This window comes from Nerophis ophidion, linkage group LG07 (genome assembly GCF_033978795.1).
Source record: "Nerophis ophidion isolate RoL-2023_Sa linkage group LG07, RoL_Noph_v1.0, whole genome shotgun sequence".
NCBI classification, from domain to species: Eukaryota; Metazoa; Chordata; class Actinopteri; order Syngnathiformes; family Syngnathidae; genus Nerophis; species Nerophis ophidion.
The window spans coordinates 71,759,405-71,778,692 of record NC_084617.1 but is presented as its reverse complement, the minus strand read 5'-3'; the positions used below and the strand labels follow the sequence as shown (position 1 = coordinate 71,778,692).

At 45.1% G+C, this 19,288-nt stretch overlaps 1 protein-coding gene across 1 annotated transcript in view; it reads left to right on the top strand.

Moving 5' to 3' along the window:
* Positions 1-2,338: 2,338 nt before the first annotated feature.
* snrnp27 (small nuclear ribonucleoprotein 27 (U4/U6.U5)) overlaps positions 2,339-19,288 on the top strand; it is a 31,697-nt gene continuing 14,747 nt past the window's right edge. Inside the window, exons 1-4 of the mRNA XM_061907067.1 lie at positions 2,339-2,528; positions 10,904-11,024; positions 11,130-11,236; positions 11,314-11,393. Of these exons, the coding sequence (XP_061763051.1) occupies positions 2,492-2,528; positions 10,904-11,024; positions 11,130-11,236; positions 11,314-11,393 (345 nt within the window). The 5' untranslated portion in view covers positions 2,339-2,491. The remainder of the gene's footprint in view (positions 2,529-10,903; positions 11,025-11,129; positions 11,237-11,313; positions 11,394-19,288) is intronic.

Sequence of the window (19,288 nt, the reverse complement as noted above, 5' to 3'; positions counted from 1 at the left end):
TGTGTTTGTCTTTATTTTCATGACTATTTATATTGTAGTTTGTCACATCAAAACTAGCAATGAACACATGTGGAGTTATGTACTTAAGAAAGAAAGGTGAAATAACTGAAAACATGTTTTGTATTCCATTTATCCATCCATTTTCTACCGCTTGTCCCCTTCAAGGTTGCAGGGGGGCGCTGGATCCTATTTCAGCTACAATCGGGCGGAAGGCGGCGTACACCCTGGACAAGTCGCCATCTCATCGCAGTGTTTTATATTCTATCCATTCATCCATCCATTTCCTACCGCTTATTGTCTTTGGGGGCGCTGGAGCCTATCTCAGCTACAATCGGGCGGAAGGCGGTGTACACCCTGGACAAGTCGCTATCTCATCGCAGTGTTTTATATTCTATCCATCCATTTTCTACCGCTTATTCTCTTTGGGGTCGCTGGAGCCTATCTCAGCTACAATCGGGCGGAAGGCGGCGTACACCCTGGACAAGTCGCCATCTCATCGCAGTGTTTTATATTCTATCCATTCATCCATCCATCCATTTCCTACCGCTTATTGTCTTTGGGGGCGCTGGAGCCTATCTCAGCTACAATTGGGCGGAAGGCGGGGTTCACCCTGGACAAGTCGCCATCTCATCGCAGTGTTTTATATTCTATCCATCCATCCATCCATTTTTTACCGCTTATTGTCTTTGGGGGCGCTGGAGCCTATCTCAGCTACAATCGGGCGGAAGGCGGTGTTCACCCTGGATAAGTCGCCATCTCATCGCAGTGTTTTATATTCTATCCATCCATCCATCCATCCATTTTCTACCGCTTATTGTCTTTGGGGGCGCTGGAGCTTATCTCAGCTACAATCGGGCGGAAGGCAGGGTTCACCCTGGACAAGTCGCCACCTCATCGCAGTGTTTTATATTCTATCCATCCATCCATTCATTTTCTACCACTTATTGTCTATGGGGGCGCTGGAGCCTATCTCAGCTACAATCGGGCGGAAGGCGCAGTACACCCTGGACAAGTCGCCACCTCATCGCAGTGTTTTATATTCTATCCATCCATCCATCCATTTTCTACCGCTTATTGTCTTTGGAGGTGCTGGAGCCTATCTCAGCTACAATCGGGCGGAAGGCGGTGTACACCCTGGACAAGTCGCTACCTCATCGCAGTGTTTTATCCATCCATCCATCTATTTTTCTACCGCTTATTCTCTTTGAGTTCGCAGGGGGTGCTGGAGCCTACCTCAGCTACAATCGGGCAGAAGGTGGTGTACACCCTGGACAAGTCGCCACCTCATCGCAGTGTTTTATATTCTATCCATCCATTTCCTACCGCTTATTCTCTTTGAGTTCGCAGGGGGCGCTGGATCCTATCTCAGCTACAATTGGGTGGAAGGCGGCGTTCACCCTGGACAAGTCGCCACCTCATTGCAATGTTTTATATTCTATTCATCCATCCTTCCATTTTCTACCGCTTATTCTCTTTGGGGTCGCGGGGGGCGCTGGAGCCTATCTCAGCTACAATCGGGCGGAAGGCAGGGTTCACCCTGGACAAGTCGCCACCTAGTCGCAGTAGTTTATATTCTATCCATCCATTCATCCATCCATTTTCTACCGCTTATTCCCTTCAAGATCACAGGGGTGCTGGAGCCAATCTCAGCTACAATCAGGCGGAAGGCGGTGTACACCCTGGACGAGTCGCCACCTCATTGCAGTGTTTTATATTCTAGTTTCTTCAAAAACAGCCACCCTTTGCTCGGATTACGGCTTTGCACACTCTTGGCATTCTCTCCATGAGCTTCAAGCGTCAACTTGAAAGGGTTTTCACTTCACAGGTGTGCTTGAAGCTCATCCAGAGAATGCCAAAAGTGTGCAAAGCTGTTAATCAGAGCAAAGCGTGGCTATTTCGAAGGAACTAGACTATAAAAGGTGTTTTCAGTTATTTTCACCATTTTTTTGTTAAGTACATAACTCCACATGTGTTCATTCATAGTTTTGAGGTGACAATCTACAAAGTAAATAGTCATGAAAATAAAGAAAATTAATGAATGCGCATGCAAAATACCTCCTGTTTATTTCTGTGTTTAAAAATGGTTGTTTGCTCATAGTTATTTTTGATTTCAAATTAGAATGTGCAAGTGAATGTTGGAAGGTTATCATATATCGCCTGTCATTAAAGTTTTATTTAAAATCAAATGACATTTACGTATGGATATGTATGTCTCTTATTTTAATTACATAATTTCAATTTTTTATTTTTTTTTTAGAGCCACATTTACTTACGATTTGCTCATATCATTCGACAAGGTATCTTCCAGGTCGACAGGGGGCGCTGCGGGAAAAAAGGACAAGCGGAAGTTGGCATTGGAGAAGCGGAAGTGGTCATCGGACAACGGAGCTGTGTCGTTCATGGCGGCGACGAGCTCAAATTAACTAGAGATTTTCCATTTAATTTGTTCTACCTTGTCGGCCTGCTCTTTCTGAATATTTCACAGTTTAAGATGGGAAGGAGCCGCAGTCGAACTCCTCCAAGGCGCGGTAAGACATCAAATGTTCTGTGTGTGTGTAATGTGGCCTGAGTCGAGAACGTTCTAGAAAAGAATCGAGTTAGCCCTTTATAGTACAATGTGAGTATATATATATATATATATATATATGTATATATATATATATATATATGTATATATATATATATATATATATATATATATATATATATATATGTATGTATGTATGTATGTATGTATGTATGTATGTATGTATGTATGTGTGTGTGTACGTAGAACTAACTTATGTAGAATGTGTGTATATGTACGAGGGCTGGACGATATGGCCTTTTATTAAATTCCTACTGAAATGAGATTTTTTTATTTAAACAGGGATAGCAGGTCCATTCTATGTGTCATACTTGATCATTTTGCGATATTGCCATATTTTTGCTGAAAAGATTTAGTAGAGAGCATCGACGATAAAGTTCGCAACTGATAAAAAGGCCTTGCCTGTACCGGAAGTAGCAGACGATATGCGCGTGACGTCACGGGTTGTGGAGCTCCTCACATCTGAACATTGTTTACAATCATGGCCACCAGCAGCGAGAGCGATTCGGACCGAGAAAGCGACGATTTTCCCATTAATTTGAGCGAGGATGATTAAAGATTCGTGGATGAGGAAATTCAGAGTGAAGACATAGAAGAAGAAAAAAAAAGGCGAGGCCAGTGAGAGCAATTCAGATGTTTTTAGACACATTTACTAGGATATTTCTGGGAAATCCCTTATCTACTATTGTGTTGCTAGTGTTTTAGTTAGTTAAATAGTACCTTAAAGTTGGAGGGGTGTGTTGACGCCAGAGTCTCTGTATTTAGTCACGAGGCGGCAGCAGGACAGAAGCCTTGCCTGTACCGGAAGTAGCAGACGATGTGCGCGTGACGTCACGGGTTGTGGAGCTGCTCACATTGTTCACAATCATGGCCAACAGCAGCGAGAGCGATTCGGACCGAGAAAGCGACGATTTCCCCATTAATTTGAGCGAGGATGATTAAAGATTTGTGGATGAGGAAATTCAGAGTGAAGACATAGAAGAAGAAAAAAAGGCGAGGCCAGTAAGAGCGATTCAGATGTTTTTAGACATTTACTATGATAATTCTGGGAAATCCCTTATCTGCTACAGTGTTGCTAGTGTTTTAGTTAGTTAAATAGTACCTTAAAGTTGGAGGGGTGTGGCCACGGGTGTGTTGACGCCAGAGTCTCTGTATTTAGTCACGAAGCTGCAGCAGGACAGAAGCCTTGCCTGTACCGGAAGTAGCAGACGATATGCGCGTGACGTCACGGGTTGTGGAGCTGCTCACATTTTTCACAATCATGGCCAACAGCAGCGAGAGAGCGATTCGGATTGAGAAAGCGACGATTTCCCCATTAATTTGAGTGAGGATGATTAAAGATTCGTGGATGAGGAAATTCAGAGTGAAGGCATAGAATAAAAAAAAGGTGAGGCCAGTGCCCGCGATTCAGATGTTTTTAGACACATTTACTAGGATAATTCTGGGAAATCCCTTATCTGCTATTGTGTTGCTAGTGTTTTAGTTAGTTAAATAGTACCTTAAAGTTGGATGGGTGTGGCCACGGGTGTGTTGACGCCAGAGTCTCTGTATTTAGTCACGAAGCTGCAGCAGGACAGAAGCCTTGCCTGTACCGGAAGTAGCAGACGATATGCGCGTGACGTCACGGGTTGTGGAGCTGCTCACATTTTTCACAATCATGGCCAACAGCAGCGAGAGCGATTCGGACCGAGAAAGCGACGATTTCCCCATTAATTTGAGCGAGGATGATTAAAGATTCATGGATGAGGAAATTCAGGGTGAAGACATAGAAGAAGAAAAAAAGGTGAGGCCAGTAAGAGCGATTCAGATGTTTTTAGACATTTACTAGGATAATTCTGGGAAATCCCTTATCTGCTATTGTGTTGCTAGTGTTTTAGTTAGTTAAATAGTACCTTAAAGTTGGAGGGGTGTGGCCACGGGTGTGTTGACACCAGAGTCTCTGTATTTAGTCACGAAGCTGCAGCAGGACAGACGCCTTGCCTGTACCGGAAGTAGCAGACGATATGCGCGTGACGTCACTGGTTGTGGAGCTGCTCACATAATTCACAATCATGGCCAACAGCAGCGAGAGCGATTCGGACCGAGAAAGCGACGATTTCCCCATTAATTTGAGCGAGGATGATTAAAGATTCGTGGATCAGGAAATTCAGAGTGAAGACATAGAAGAAGAAAAAAAAAGGCGAGGCCAGTGAGAGCAATTCAGATGTTTTTAGACACATTTACTAGGATATTTCTGGGAAATCCCTTATCTACTATTGTGTTGCTAGTGTTTTAGTTAGTTAAATAGTACCTTAAAGTTGGAGGGGTGTGTTGACACCAGAGTCTCTGTATTTAGTCACGAGGCTGCAGCAGGACAGAAGCCTTGCCTGTACCGGAAGTAGCAGACGATATGCGCGTGACGTCACGGGTTGTGGAGCTGCTCACATTGTTCACAATCATGGCCAACAGCAGCGAGAGCGATTCGGATTGAGAAAGCGACGATTTCCCCATTAATTTGAGCGAGGATGATTAAAGATTTGTGGATGAGGAAATTCAGAGTGAAGACATAGAAGAAGAAAAAAAGGCGAGGCCAGTAAGAGCGATTCAGATGTTTTTAGACATTTACTATGATAATTCTGGGAAATCCCTTATCTGCTACAGTGTTGCTAGTGTTTTAGTTAGTTAAATAGTACCTTAAAGTTGGAGGGGTGTGGCCACGGGTGTGTTGACGCCAGAGTCTCTGTATTTAGTCACGAAGCTGCAGCAGGACAGAAGCCTTGCCTGTACCGGAAGTAGCAGACGATATGCGCGTGACGTCACGGGTTGTGGAGCTGCTCACATTTTTCACAATCATGGCCAACAGCAGCGAGAGAGCGATTCGGATTGAGAAAGCGACGATTTCCCCATTAATTTGAGTGAGGATGATTAAAGATTCGTGGATGAGGAAATTCAGAGTGAAGGCATAGAATAAAAAAAAAGGTGAGGCCAGTGCCCGCGATTCAGATGTTTTTAGACACATTTACTAGGATAATTCTGGGAAATCCCTTATCTGCTATTGTGTTGCTAGTGTTTTAGTTAGTTAAATAGTACCTTAAAGTTGGATGGGTGTGGCCACGGGTGTGTTGACGCCAGAGTCTCTGTATTTAGTCACGAAGCTGCAGCAGGACAGAAGCCTTGCCTGTACCGGAAGTAGCAGACGATATGCGCGTGACGTCACGGGTTGTGGAGCTGCTCACATTTTTCACAATCATGGCCAACAGCAGCGAGAGCGATTCGGACCGAGAAAGCGACGATTTCCCCATTAATTTGAGCGAGGATGATTAAAGATTCATGGATGAGGAAATTCAGGGTGAAGACATAGAAGAAGAAAAAAAGGTGAGGCCAGTAAGAGCGATTCAGATGTTTTTAGACATTTACTAGGATAATTCTGGGAAATCCCTTATCTGCTATTGTGTTGCTAGTGTTTTAGTTAGTTAAATAGTACCTTAAAGTTGGAGGGGTGTGGCCACGGGTGTGTTGACACCAGAGTCTCTGTATTTAGTCACGAAGCTGCAGCAGGACAGACGCCTTGCCTGTACCGGAAGTAGCAGACGATATGCGCGTGACGTCACTGGTTGTGGAGCTGCTCACATAATTCACAATCATGGCCAACAGCAGCGAGAGCGATTCGGACCGAGAAAGCGACGATTTCCCCATTAATTTGAGCGAGGATGATTAAAGATTCGTGGATCAGGAAATTCAGAGTGAAGACATAGAAGAAGAAAAAAAAAGGCGAGGCCAGTGAGAGCAATTCAGATGTTTTTAGACACATTTACTAGGATATTTCTGGGAAATCCCTTATCTACTATTGTGTTGCTAGTGTTTTAGTTAGTTAAATAGTACCTTAAAGTTGGAGGGGTGTGTTGACACCAGAGTCTCTGTATTTAGTCACGAGGCTGCAGCAGGACAGAAGCCTTGCCTGTACCGGAAGTAGCAGACGATATGCGCGTGACGTCACGGGTTGTGGAGCTGCTCACATTGTTCACAATCATGGCCAACAGCAGCGAGAGCGATTCGGATTGAGAAAGCGACGATTTCCCCATTAATTTGAGCGAGGATGATTAAAGATTTGTGGATGAGGAAATTCAGAGTGAAGGCATAGAAGAAAAAAAAAGGTGAGGCCAGTGACCGCGATTCAGATGTTTTTAGACACATTTACTAGGATATTTCTGGGAAATCCCATATCTGCTATTGTGTTGTTAGTGCGTTAGTTAATGAAATAGTACCTTAAAGTTGGAGGGGTGTGGCCACGGGTGTGTTGACGCCAGAGTCTCTGTATTTAGTCACGAAGCTGCAGCAGGACAGAAGCCTTGCCTGTACCGGAAGTAGCAAACGATATGCGCGTGACGTCACGGGTTGTGGAGCTGCTCACATCCTCACATTTTTCACAATCATGGCCAACTGCAGCGAGAGCGATTCGGACCGAGAAAGCGACGATTTCCCCATTAATTTGAGCGAGGATGATTAAAGATTTGTGGATGAGGAAATTCAGAGTGAAGACATAGAAGAAGAAAAAAAAGGCGATTCAGATGTTTTTAGACACATTTACTAGGATAATTCTGGGAAATCCCTTATCTGCTATTGTGGTGCTAGTGTTTTTGTTAGTTAAATAGTACCTTAAAGTTGGAGGGGTGTGTTGACGCCAGAGTCTCTGTATTTAGTCACGAGGCTGCAGCAGGACAGAAGCCTTGCCTGTACCGGAAGTAGCAGACGATATGCGCGTGACGTCACGGGTTGTGGAGCTGCTCACATTGTTCACAATCATGGCCAACAGCAGCGAGAGCGATTCGGACCGAGAAAGCGACGATTTCCCCATTAATTTGAGCGAGGATGATTAAAGATTTGTGGATGAGGAAATTCAGAGTGAAGACATAGAAGAAGAAAAAAAGGCGAGGCCAGTAAGAGCGATTCAGATGTTTTTAGACGTTTACTATGATAATTCTGGGAAATCCCTTATCTGCTACAGTGTTGCTAGTGTTTTAGTTAGTTAAATAGTACCTTAAAGTTGGAGGGGTGTGGCCACGGGTGTGTTGACGCCAGAGTCTCTGTATTTAGTCACGAAGCTGCAGCAGGACAGAAGCCTTGCCTGTACCGGAAGTAGCAGACGATATGCGCGTGACGTCACGGGTTGTGGAGCTGCTCACATTTTTCACAATCATGGCCAACAGCAGCGAGAGAGCGATTCGGATTGAGAAAGCGACGATTTCCCCATTAATGTGAGCGAGGATGATTAAAGATTCGTGGATGAGGAAATTCAGAGTGAAGGCATAGAATAAAAAAAAAGGTGAGGCCAGTGCCCGCGATTCAGATGTTTTTAGACACATTTACTAGGATAATTCTGGGAAATCCCTTATCTGCTATTGTGTTGCTAGTGTTTTAGTTAGTTAAATAGTACCTTAAAGTTGGATGGGTGTGGCCACGGGTGTGTTGACGCCAGAGTCTCTGTATTTAGTCACGAAGCTGCAGCAGGACAGAAGCCTTGCCTGTACCGGAAGTAGCAGACGATATGCGCGTGACGTCACGGGTTGTGGAGCTGCTCACATTGTTCACAATCATGGCCAACAGCAGCGAGAGCGATTCAGACCGAGAAAGCGACGATTTCCCCATTAATTTGAGCGAGGATGATTAAAGATTCGTGGATGAGGAAATTCAGAGTGAAGACATAGAAGAAGAAGAAAAAGGCGAGGCCAGTGAGAGCGATTCAGATGTTTTTAGACACATTTACTAGGATAATTCTGGGAAATCCTTTATCTGCTATTGCTTTTCTAGTGTTTTAGTTAGTTAAATAGTACCTTAAAGTTGGAGGGGTGTGGCCACGGGTGTGTTGACGCCAGAGTCTCTGTATTTAGTCACGAAGCTGCAGCAGGACAGAAGCCTTGCCTGTACCGGAAGTAGCAGACGATATGCGCGTGACGTCACGGGTTGTGGAGCTGCTCACATTGTTCACAATCATGGCCACCAGCAGCGAGAGCGATTCGGATTGAGAAAGCGACGATTTCCCCATTAATTTGAGCGAGGATGATTAAAGATTCGTGGATGAGGAAATTCAGAGTGAAGGCATAGAAGAAGGAAAAAAGATGAGGCCAGTGACCGCGATTCAGATGTTTTTAGACACATTTACTAGGATAATTCTGGGAAATCCCTTATCTGCTATTGTGTTGCTAGTGTTTTAGTTAGTTAAATAGTACCTTTAAGTTGGAGGGGTGTGGCCACGGTTGTGTTGACGCCAGAGTCTCTGTATTCAGTCACGAAGCTGCAGCAGGACAGAAACCTTGCCTGTACCGGAAGTAGCAGAAGATATGCGCGTGGCGTCACGGGTTGTGGAGCTGCTCACATCCTCACATTGTTTACAATCATGGCCACCAGCAGCGAGAGCGATTCGGACCGAGAAAGCGACGATTTCCCCATTAATTTAAGCAAGGATGAATAAAGATTCGTGGATGAGGAAATTCAGAGTGAAGACATAGAAGAAGAAAAAAAAGGCGAGGCCAGTGAGAGCGATTCAGATGTTTTTAGACACATTTACTAGGATAATTCTGGGAAATCCCTCATCTGCTATTGTGTTGCTAGTGTTTTACTTAGTTAAATAGTACCTTAAAGTTGGAGGAGTGTGTTGACACCAGAGTCTCTGTATTCAGTCACGAAGCTGCAGCAGGACAGAAGCTCCACTGATCTCCGGTAAGAGCAGACTTATCACCACAATTTTCTCACAGAAAACTGCCGGTTGACATGTAGTCGGGATCCATGTTCGCTTGACCGCTCTGGTCCATAGTAAAGCTTCACCTCCGGGAATTTTAAACAAGGAAACACTGTGTGTTTGTGTGGCTAAAGGCTAAAGCTTCCCACCTACATCTTTCTACTTTGACTTCTCTATTATTAATTAAACAAATTGCAAAAGATTCAGCAACACAGAAGTCCAGAATACTGTGTAATTATGCGATGAAAACAGACGACTTATAGCTGGGAATGTCCTCTACAATGCGTGACGTCATCATACCGAGATATTTCAGCAGGATTTCTCGGCGCTAAATTTAAAATTGCAATTTAGTAAACTAACCCGGCCGTATTGGCATGTGTTGCAATGTTAATATTTCATCATTGATTTATAAACTATTGGACTGCGTGGTTGGTAGTAGTGGGTTTCAGTAGGCCTCTCCCAGGTTAGTATTATTTTCAAAGGCGCATCACGTTTGCTATTTCCTTCGACAACAACTAAAACTAATCATGGCAGACTTGATGTAAGCCAACGACGACTACTTTGGGACAAATGATGATTCAGACCCTTATATTTTTTATCCTGAATATACGGACGATGATCTACACATTTTATGAGCTTAGTAATAAGCAGATCCAGCAAGTAGCACTATTGCGAAGTGCTAAAAATTAAATACCAACTACAAACATGATAAAACCATCTCTTATGTAAAACTTCTGCTCTCACCGGTTATATCAGGGGTCGGGAACCTTTTTGGTTGAGAGAGCCATGAAAGCCAAATATTTTAAAATGTATTTCCGTAAGAGCCGTATAATATTTTTAACACCAAATACAACTGTAGGTTCAAACACTGATGACATCTATTAAACAGACAAGAAGCAAGGAATTAAACAGAGACAGGATTCAATTTAGGAGAAACCCGTAGACCTGTACCCTTGTGCTATGGCGGCATAGCTCGGTTGGTAGAGTGGCCGTGCCAGCGACTTGAGGGTTGCAGGTTCGATTCCCGCTTCCGCCATTCTAGTCACTGCCGTTGTGTCCTTGTGCAAGGCACTTTACCCACCTGTTCACAGTGCCACCCACACTGGTTTAAAATATAACTTAGATATTGGGTTTCACTATGTAAAGCGCTTTGAGTCACTAGAGAAAAGCGCTATATAAATATAATTCACAATTCACTGTTGTCCCCGGCTCTGACAAGAGAATTCAACGCCTCCTCTTTTATTTGGACTTTCTCTGATTACAACAACTAAATGCGTGCATCTCTTATTCTTTTTTGTTATTCTGAAGCTAACCAATAATAAATTAAATACTTTGACATCTTGAACAGGTGCGATAGAAATGGGTGGATGGATTCAAATGCATGAGAATGTTTTATATTTTGAACATTATTACTAATTACTTATCGTATTAAGCAACATCAACTAACATTTATCTGAGAGCCAGATGCAGTCATCAAATGAGCCACATCTGGCTCTAGAGCCATAGGTTCCATACCCCTGGGTTAGATGAAGAATTAATCATTAATCCTGCATTGTTATGTTCACATTCCAATGATAACCCACTTATCGTATTGCATGCAGAAAGAAGGCGTTCCCGCTCCAATTCACGTGAACGCGATCGAAGGAGAAGGGAGAGAGATCGAGATAGAGACCGAGAGAGAAGAAGAAGTCGTTCCAGATCTCCTCACAGGAGGCGATCAAGGTGAAGGAACTTTAAATTTCAATATATAAGTACACTAGGATGAACTTCACCTCCATAAATCATACCAATGCAGCATTTTGTAGCCATGCTGTTTTTCCTCCACAGATCTCCTCGGCGCCATCGTTCTTCGTCCCTTTCTCCTATGAGACAAAAAGACAGACGGGATGATGATCGTAAAGAAACAAAGTCATCCAAGCCTGTTCAAATATCAGGTTATCAGGCCGTGTTGACGTTCAATATTCTCATACAGTAATGGAAGTCCACACAATTAAACCTCTTTTTCTTACAGCTGAGGACATGCAAGGCAAAACTGAAGAGGAAATTGAGATGATGAAACTGATGGGATTTGCAACGTTTAACACCAGCAAGGTAAGTGTGTTTGATGATGTGCAAATTTATATGTAGTTATTTATATTTATTTGTATATGTGTGTCTGTCGATACTTTTCAAAATAAAAGGAAGCACAAATAATGTCAACAGTGGCTTTATTTTAACAGAAAACCTGACAGTACAATAAACATGTTTCCTATTGCACTCAAAGAACAATTTTAGAAGGTTAAATTAAACTCATTGAGCTTCCCTTGATACACTCAAAGAACAATCTGCAGTTTTCCATTCTACATATAGTCTGCCATAATCAAAGATTAGGTTAGATTATAATAAAAAAGCTTTATTTACATTATATTAAATGCTTCATGATTTATGGTTGCCACTCCTCGTCTGTGCTTTAAGAAAAATACAATTATTAGTAAGTACTTAAAAGAAAACTGTGGATAAATGTACACAGATTAGCCATATAGCAAGCAAAACACATTTGTTAAAGATAAAAACACTTTGTAGCAATTTGTTCCAAAATATAGTCATTTCACTTGCATTAGTTGACTGATAATTGGGTGGTTTTAACTGCTAATATTTGGCATCAATCCAAGCAGCTGTGTGCGCGTCTACGTATCTACATGTGCACAGCAGGGGAGTTGTTTAACTCATGATAGAAGCGTGTGTGTTTGCAAGTATGGCAACGTGTTGTCTGAGTGACGACAGTGAGTGAGTGGGCGGGTAAAGTGAGATAGAGGTAGCAGGATGAACGGGTCTGGTTGTGTCCTGCAAAACTAACAATAAAGCAACCAGATTTTCACAAATCGGCGGCCTCGTCATTCTGACCTGAAAGTGGAGCTTAGCAGACCCATTGATGGGTGAAGTGAAGGGTGTTAACCTGATGAAAATGTCGACCATGAAGGGAACGTCTGCCCTATGCTCTTCGAATAAAGTCTGCACCGGAGCAGAACAGCAGGACAGGTGTAACAACTACATTATTACCTGTCACTATTTAAACTCATTGTGCAGATCTGAATGCTTATTATTTCAATATTTACCTAAGTGTGAAGCAAAAGTGGTAATGCTAATCGTAACATTTGGCGAGGCGTGTTTTAAAGCAACACGTGAAGCGCGTTGCTTCCTTGTTTAAAGCGTCACCTTTATCATGAAGCATTTAATAAATTGTCAATAAAGCTTTCTATTCCATACCAACCTAATTTTAGATTATGGCAGGCTTTATCTAACATGTGAAATATGTGTAAACTGTTATTTGATTGCAATGAGAAAAGCCCATGTTTGATGCACATTTTCATTTGTATTCCAATATTATTTGGGTGCAATGAGAAACATGTTTCATCATAAATGTTCTGTTAAAATGAAGCCAATGATGAAATTGTTTGTGTTCTCCTTTAGTTTGAAAAGTATCAAAGTATTGAAACACAAAACGATATATACATTTTGGTACCAAAATATTGGTGTCGGTACAACTCTAGGTGGAACGTATGTGCAGACTTAACTATGTAGTCGCTTACGTGCACGAATGTAAACTATGCAGTGACGTAGCAAGTTGTGTCCCAATTCTTAGGGAAAATTACAAAGCTCTACCCCTTTTGCTTCATTTCAAGGGTGTAGTTGTAGTGAGTGAGGGCTTGTGAAGTGAATTATATTTATATAGCACTTTTTCTCTAGCGACTCAAAGCGTTTTACATAGTGAAACCCAATATCTAATTTAAACCAGTGTGGGTGGCACTGGAAGCAGGTGGGTAAAGTGTCTTGCCCAAGGGAGCTTTACCGCCCCACCCTTGTGGTAGTGAGTGAGGGCTAGTGGTAGTGAGTGATGGCTATTTGTAGTGAGTGGGGGCTATTTGTAGTGAGTGAGGGCTATTGATAGTGAGTGAGGGCTATTGATAGTGAGTGAGGGCTATTGATAGCGAGTGAGGGCTATTGGTAGCGAGTGAGGGCTAGTGGTAGTGAGTGATGGCTATTTGTAGTGAGTGGGGGCTATTTGTAGTGAGTGGGGGCTATTGATAGTGAGTGAGGGCTATTGATAGTGAGTGAGGGCTATTGATAGCGAGTGAGGGCTATTGGTAGTGAGTGAGGGCTAGTGGTAGTGAGTGGGGGCTAGTGGTAGTGAGTGAGGGCTATTTATAGTGAGTGAGGGCTATTTATAGTGAGTGAGGGCTATTGATAGTGAGTGAGGGCTATTGGTAGTGAGTGGGGGCTATTGGTAGTGAGTGAGGGCTATTTGTAGTGAGTGAGGGCTATTGATAGTGAGTGAGGGCTATTGATAGTGAGTGAGGGCTATTGATAGTGAGTGAGGGCTATTGATAGTGAGTGAGGGCTATTGATAGCGAGTGAGGGCTATTGGTAGTGAGTGAGGGCTAGTGGTAGTGAGTGATGGCTATTTGTAGTGAGTGGGGGCTATTTGTAGTGAGTGAGGGCTATTGATAGTGAGTGAGGGCTATTGATAGTGAGTGAGGGCTAGTGGTAGTGAGTGGGGGCTAGTGGTAGTGAGTGAGGGCTATTTATAGTGAGTGAGGGCTATTGATAGTGAGTGAGGGCTATTGGTAGTGAGTGGGGGCTATTGGTAGTGAGTGAGGGCTATTTGTGGTGAGTGGGGGATATTTGTTGTGAGTGGGGGCTATTTGTAGTGAGTGGGGGCTATTTGTAGTGAGTGGGGGCTATTTGTAGTGAGTGGGGGCTAGTGTTAGTGAGTGAGGGCTATTGATAGTGAGTGAGGGCTATTGGTAGTGAGTGGGGGCTAGTGGTAGTGAGTGAGGGCTATTTGTGGTGAGTGGGGGATATTTGTTGTGAGTGGGGGCTATTTGTAGTGAGTGGGGGCTAGTGTTAGTGAGTGAGGGCTATTGATAGTGAGTGAGGGCTATTGGTAGTGAGTGAGGGCTAGTGGTAGTGAGTGAGGGCTAGTGGTAGTGAGTGAGGGCTAGTGGTAGTGAGTGAGGGCTAGTGGTAGTGAGTGAGGGCTATTGATAGTGAGTGGGGGCTAGTGGTAGTGAGTGAGGGCTATTGATAGTGAGTGAGGGCTATTGATAGTGAGTGAGGGCTATTTGTTGTGAGTGAGGGCTATTTGTAGTGAGTGAGGGCTATTTGTAGTGAGTGAGGGCTATTTGTAGTGAGTGAGGGCTATTTGTAGTGAGTGAGGGCTATTTGTAGTGAGTGAGGGCTATTTGTAGTGAGTGAGGGCTATTGATAGTGAGTGGAGGGCTATTGATAGTGAGTGAGGGCTAGTGGTAGTGAGTGGGGGCTATTGGTAGTGAGTGGGGGCTATTGGTAGTGAGTGGGGGCTAGTGGTAGTGAGTGAGGACTATTGATAGTGAGTGAGGGCTATTGATAGTGAGTGGGGGCTAGTGTTAGTGAGTGAGGGCTATTGATAGTGAGTGAGGGCTAGTGGTAGTGAGTGAGGGCTAGTGGTAGTGAGTGAGGGCTATTGATAGTGAGTGATGGCTATTGATAGTGAGTGGGGGCTAGTGGTAGTGAGTGAGGGCTATTGATAGTGAGTGAGGGCTAGTGGTAGTGAGTGAGGGCTATTTGTAGTGAGTGAGGGCTATTGATAGTGAGTGAGGGCTATTGATAGTGAGTGAGGGCTATTGATAGTGAGTGAGGGCTAGTGGTAGTGAGTGAGGGCTAGTGGTAGTGAGTGAGGGCTAGTGGTAGTGAGTGAGGGCTAGTGGTAGTGAGTGAGGGCTATTGGTAGTGAGTGAGGGCTATTGGTAGTGAGTGAGGGCTATTGGTAGTGAGTGAGGGCTATTGGTAGTGAGTGGGGGCTATTGGTAGTGAGTGAGGGCTATTTGTAGTGAGTGAGGGCTATTGATAGTGAGTGAGGGCTATTGGTAGTGAGTGGGGGCTATTGGTAGTGAGTGAGGGCTATTTGTAGTGAGTGAGGGCTATTGATAGTGAGTGAGGGCTATTGATAGTGAGTGAGGGCTATTGATAGTGAGTGAGGGCTATTGATAGTGAGTGAGGGCTATTGATAGCGAGTGAGGGCTATTGGTAGCGAGTGAGGGCTAGTGGTAGTGAGTGATGGCTATTTGTAGTGAGTGGGGGCTATTTGTAGTGAGTGAGGGCTATTGATAGTGAGTGAGGGCTATTGATAGTGAGTGAGGGCTATTGATAGCGAGTGAGGGCTATTGGTAGTGAGTGAGGGCTAGTGGTAGTGAGTGGGGGCTAGTGGTAGTGAGTGAGGGCTATTTATAGTGAGTGAGGGCTATTGATAGTGAGTGAGGGCTATTGGTAGTGAGTGGGGGCTATTGGTAGTGAGTGAGGGCTATTTGTGGTGAGTGGGGGATATTTGTTGTGAGTGGGGGCTATTTGTAGTGAGTGGGGGCTATTTGTAGTGAGTGGGGGCTATTTGTAGTGAGTGGGGGCTAGTGTTAGTGAGTGAGGGCTATTGATAGTGAGTGAGGGCTATTGGTAGTGAGTGGGGGCTAGTGGTAGTGAGTGAGGGCTATTTGTGGTGAGTGGGGGATATTTGTTGTGAGTGGGGGCTATTTGTAGTGAGTGGGGGCTAGTGTTAGTGAGTGAGGGCTATTGATAGTGAGTGAGGGCTATTGGTAGTGAGTGAGGGCTAGTGGTAGTGAGTGAGGGCTAGTGGTAGTGAGTGAGGGCTAGTGGTAGTGAGTGAGGGCTAGTGGTAGTGAGTGAGGGCTATTGATAGTGAGTGGGGGCTAGTGGTAGTGAGTGAGGGCTATTGATAGTGAGTGAGGGCTATTGATAGTGAGTGAGGGCTATTTGTTGTGAGTGAGGGCTATTTGTAGTGAGTGAGGGCTATTTGTAGTGAGTGAGGGCTATTTGTAGTGAGAGGGCTATTTGTAGTGAGTGAGGGCTATTGATAGTGAGTGGAGGGCTATTGATAGTGAGTGAGGGCTAGTGGTAGTGAGTGGGGGCTATTGGTAGTGAGTGGGGGCTATTGGTAGTGAGTGGGGGCTAGTGGTAGTGAGTGAGGACTATTGATAGTGAGTGAGGGCTATTGATAGTGAGTGGGGGCTAGTGTTAGTGAGTGAGGGCTATTGATAGTGAGTGAGGGCTAGTGGTAGTGAGTGAGGGCTAGTGGTAGTGAGTGAGGGCTATTGATAGTGAGTGATGGCTATTGATAGTGAGTGGGGGCTAGTGGTAGTGAGTGAGGGCTATTGATAGTGAGTGAGGGCTAGTGGTAGTGAGTGAGGGCTATTTGTAGTGAGTGAGGGCTATTGATAGTGAGTGAGGGCTATTGATAGTGAGTGAGGGCTATTGATAGTGAGTGAGGGCTAGTGGTAGTGAGTGAGGGCTAGTGGTAGTGAGTGAGGGCTAGTGGTAGTGAGTGAGGGCTAGTGGTAGTGAGTGAGGGCTATTGGTAGTGAGTGAGGGCTATTGGTAGTGAGTGAGGGCTATTGGTAGTGAGTGAGGGCTATTGGTAGTGAGTGAGGGCTATTGGTAGTGAGTGAGGGCTAGTGGTAGTGAGTGAGGGCTATTGATAGTGAGTGAGGGCTATTGATAGTGAGTGAGGGCTATTGATAGTGAGTGAGGGCTAGTGGTAGTGAGTGAGGGCTAGTGGTAGTGAGTGAGGGCTATTGATAGTGAGTGAGGGCTATTGGTAGTGAGTGAGGGCTAGTGGTAGTGAGTGAGGGCTAGTGGTAGTGAGTGAGGGCTAGTGGTAGTGAGTGAGGGCTAGTGGTAGTGAGTGAGGGCTAGTGGTAGTGAGTGAGGGCTATTGGTAGTGAGTGAGGGCTATTGGTAGTGAGTGAGGGCTAGTGGTAGTGAGTGAGGGCTAGTGGTAGTGAGTGAGGGCTATTGCTAGTGAGTGAGGGCTATTTGTAGTGAGTGGGGGCTATTTGTGGTGAGTGGGGGCTATTTGTAGTGAGTGGGGGCTAGTGGTAGTGAGTGGGGGCTAGTGGTAGTGAGTGAGGGCTATTTATAGTGAGTGAGGGCTATTGATAGTGAGTGAGGGCTATTGGTAGTGAGTGGGGGCTATTGGTAGTGAGTGAGGGCTATTTGTGGTGAGTGGGGGCTATTTGTAGTGAGTGGGGGCTATTTGTAGTGAGTGGGGGCTAGTGGTAGTGAGTGGGGGCTAGTGGTAGTGAGTGGGGGCTAGTGGTAGTGAGTGGGGGCTAGTGGTAGTGAGTGGGGGCTAGTGGTAGTGAGTGAGGGCTATTGGTAGTGAGTGAGGGCTATTGGTAGTGAGTGAGGGCTAGTGGTAGTGAGTGAGGGCTATTGGTAGTGAGTGAGGGCTATTTGTGGTGAGTGGGGGCTAGTGGTAGTGAGTGAGGGCTATTTGTAGTGAGTGAGGGCTATTTGTAGTGAGTGAGGGCTATTGGTAGTGAGTGAGGGCTATTGATAGTGAGTGAGGGCTATTGATAGTGAGTGAGGGCTATTGATAGTGAGTGAGGGCTATTGATAGTGAGTGAGGGCTATTGATAGTGAGTGAGGGCTAGTGGTAGTGAGTGAGGGCTATTGGTAGTGAGTGACGGCTATTGGTAGTGAGTGAGGGCTAGTGGTAGTGAGTGAGGGCTATTGATAGTGAGTGAGGGCTATTGATAGTGAGTGAGGGCTAGTGGTAGTGAGTGAGGGCTATTGATAGTGAGTGAGGGCTATTGATAGTGAGTGAGGGCTATTGGTAGTGAGTGAGGGCTATTGGTAGTGAGTGAGGGCTATTTGTAGTGAGTGAGGGCTATTGGTAGTGAGTGAGGGCTATTTGTAGTGAGTGAGGGCTATTGGTAGTGAGTGAGGGCTATTTGTTGTGAGTGGGGGCTATTTGTTGTGAGTGGGGGCTATTTGTTGTGAGTGGGGGCTAGTGGTAGTGAGTGAGGGCTATTGGTAGTGAGTGAGGGCTATTTGTGGTGAGTGGGGGCTATTTGTTGTGAGTGGGGGCTATTTGTAGTGAGTGGGGGCTATTGGTAGTGAGTGAGGGCTATTTGTGGTGAGTGGGGGCTATTTGTAGTGAGTGGGGGCTATTTGTAGTGAGTGGGGGCTATTTGTTGTGAGTGGGGGCTATTGGTAGTGAGTGAGGGCTATTGGTAGTGAGTGAGGGCTATTTGTGGTGAGTGGGGGCTATTTGTAGTGAGTGGGGGCTAGTTGTAGTGAGTGGGGGCTAGTGGTAGTGAGTGAGGGCTATTGGTAGTGAGTGAGGGCTAGTGGTAGTGAGTGAGGGCTAGTGGTAGTGAGTGAGGGCTAGTGGTAGTGAGTGAGGGCTAGTGGTAGTGAGTGGGGGCTATTTGTTGTGAGTGGGGGCTATTTGTAGTGAGTGGGGGCTATTTGTAGTGAGTGGGGGCTAGTGGTAGTGAGTGAGGGCTATTTGTAGTGAGTGAGGGCTATTTGTTGTGAGTGGGGGCTATTTGTTGTGAGTGGGGGCTATTTGTAGTGAGTGGGGGCTATTGGTAGTGAGTGAGGGCTATTGGTAGTGAGTGAGGGCTATTTGTGGTGAGTGGGGGCTATTTGTAGTGAGTGGGGGCTATTTGTAGTGAGTGGGGGCTAGTTGTAGTGAGTGGGGGCTAGTGGTAGTGAGTGGGGGCTAGTGGTAGTGAGTGAGGGCTATTGGTAGTGAGTGAGGGCTATTGGTAGTGAGTGGGGGCTAGTGGTGGTGAGTGAGGGCTATTTGTGGTGAGTGGGGGCTATTTGTTGTGAGTGGGGGCTATTTGTAGTGAGTGGGGGCTAGTGGTAGTGAGTGAGGGCTATTGGTAGTGAGTGAGGGCTATTGGTAGTGAGTGAGGGCTATTGGTAGTGAGTGAGGGCTATTTGTAGTGAGTGGGGGCTATTTGTTGTGAGTGGGGGCTATTTGTAGTGAGTGGGGGCTAGTGGTAGTGAGTGAGGGCTATTGATAGTGAGTGAGGGCTATTGATAGTGAGTGGGGGCTAGTGGTAGTGAGTGAGGGCTATTGATAGTGAGTGAGGGCTAGTGGTAGTGAGTGAGGGCTATTTGTAGTGAGTGAGGGCTATTGATAGTGAGTGAGGGCTATTGAT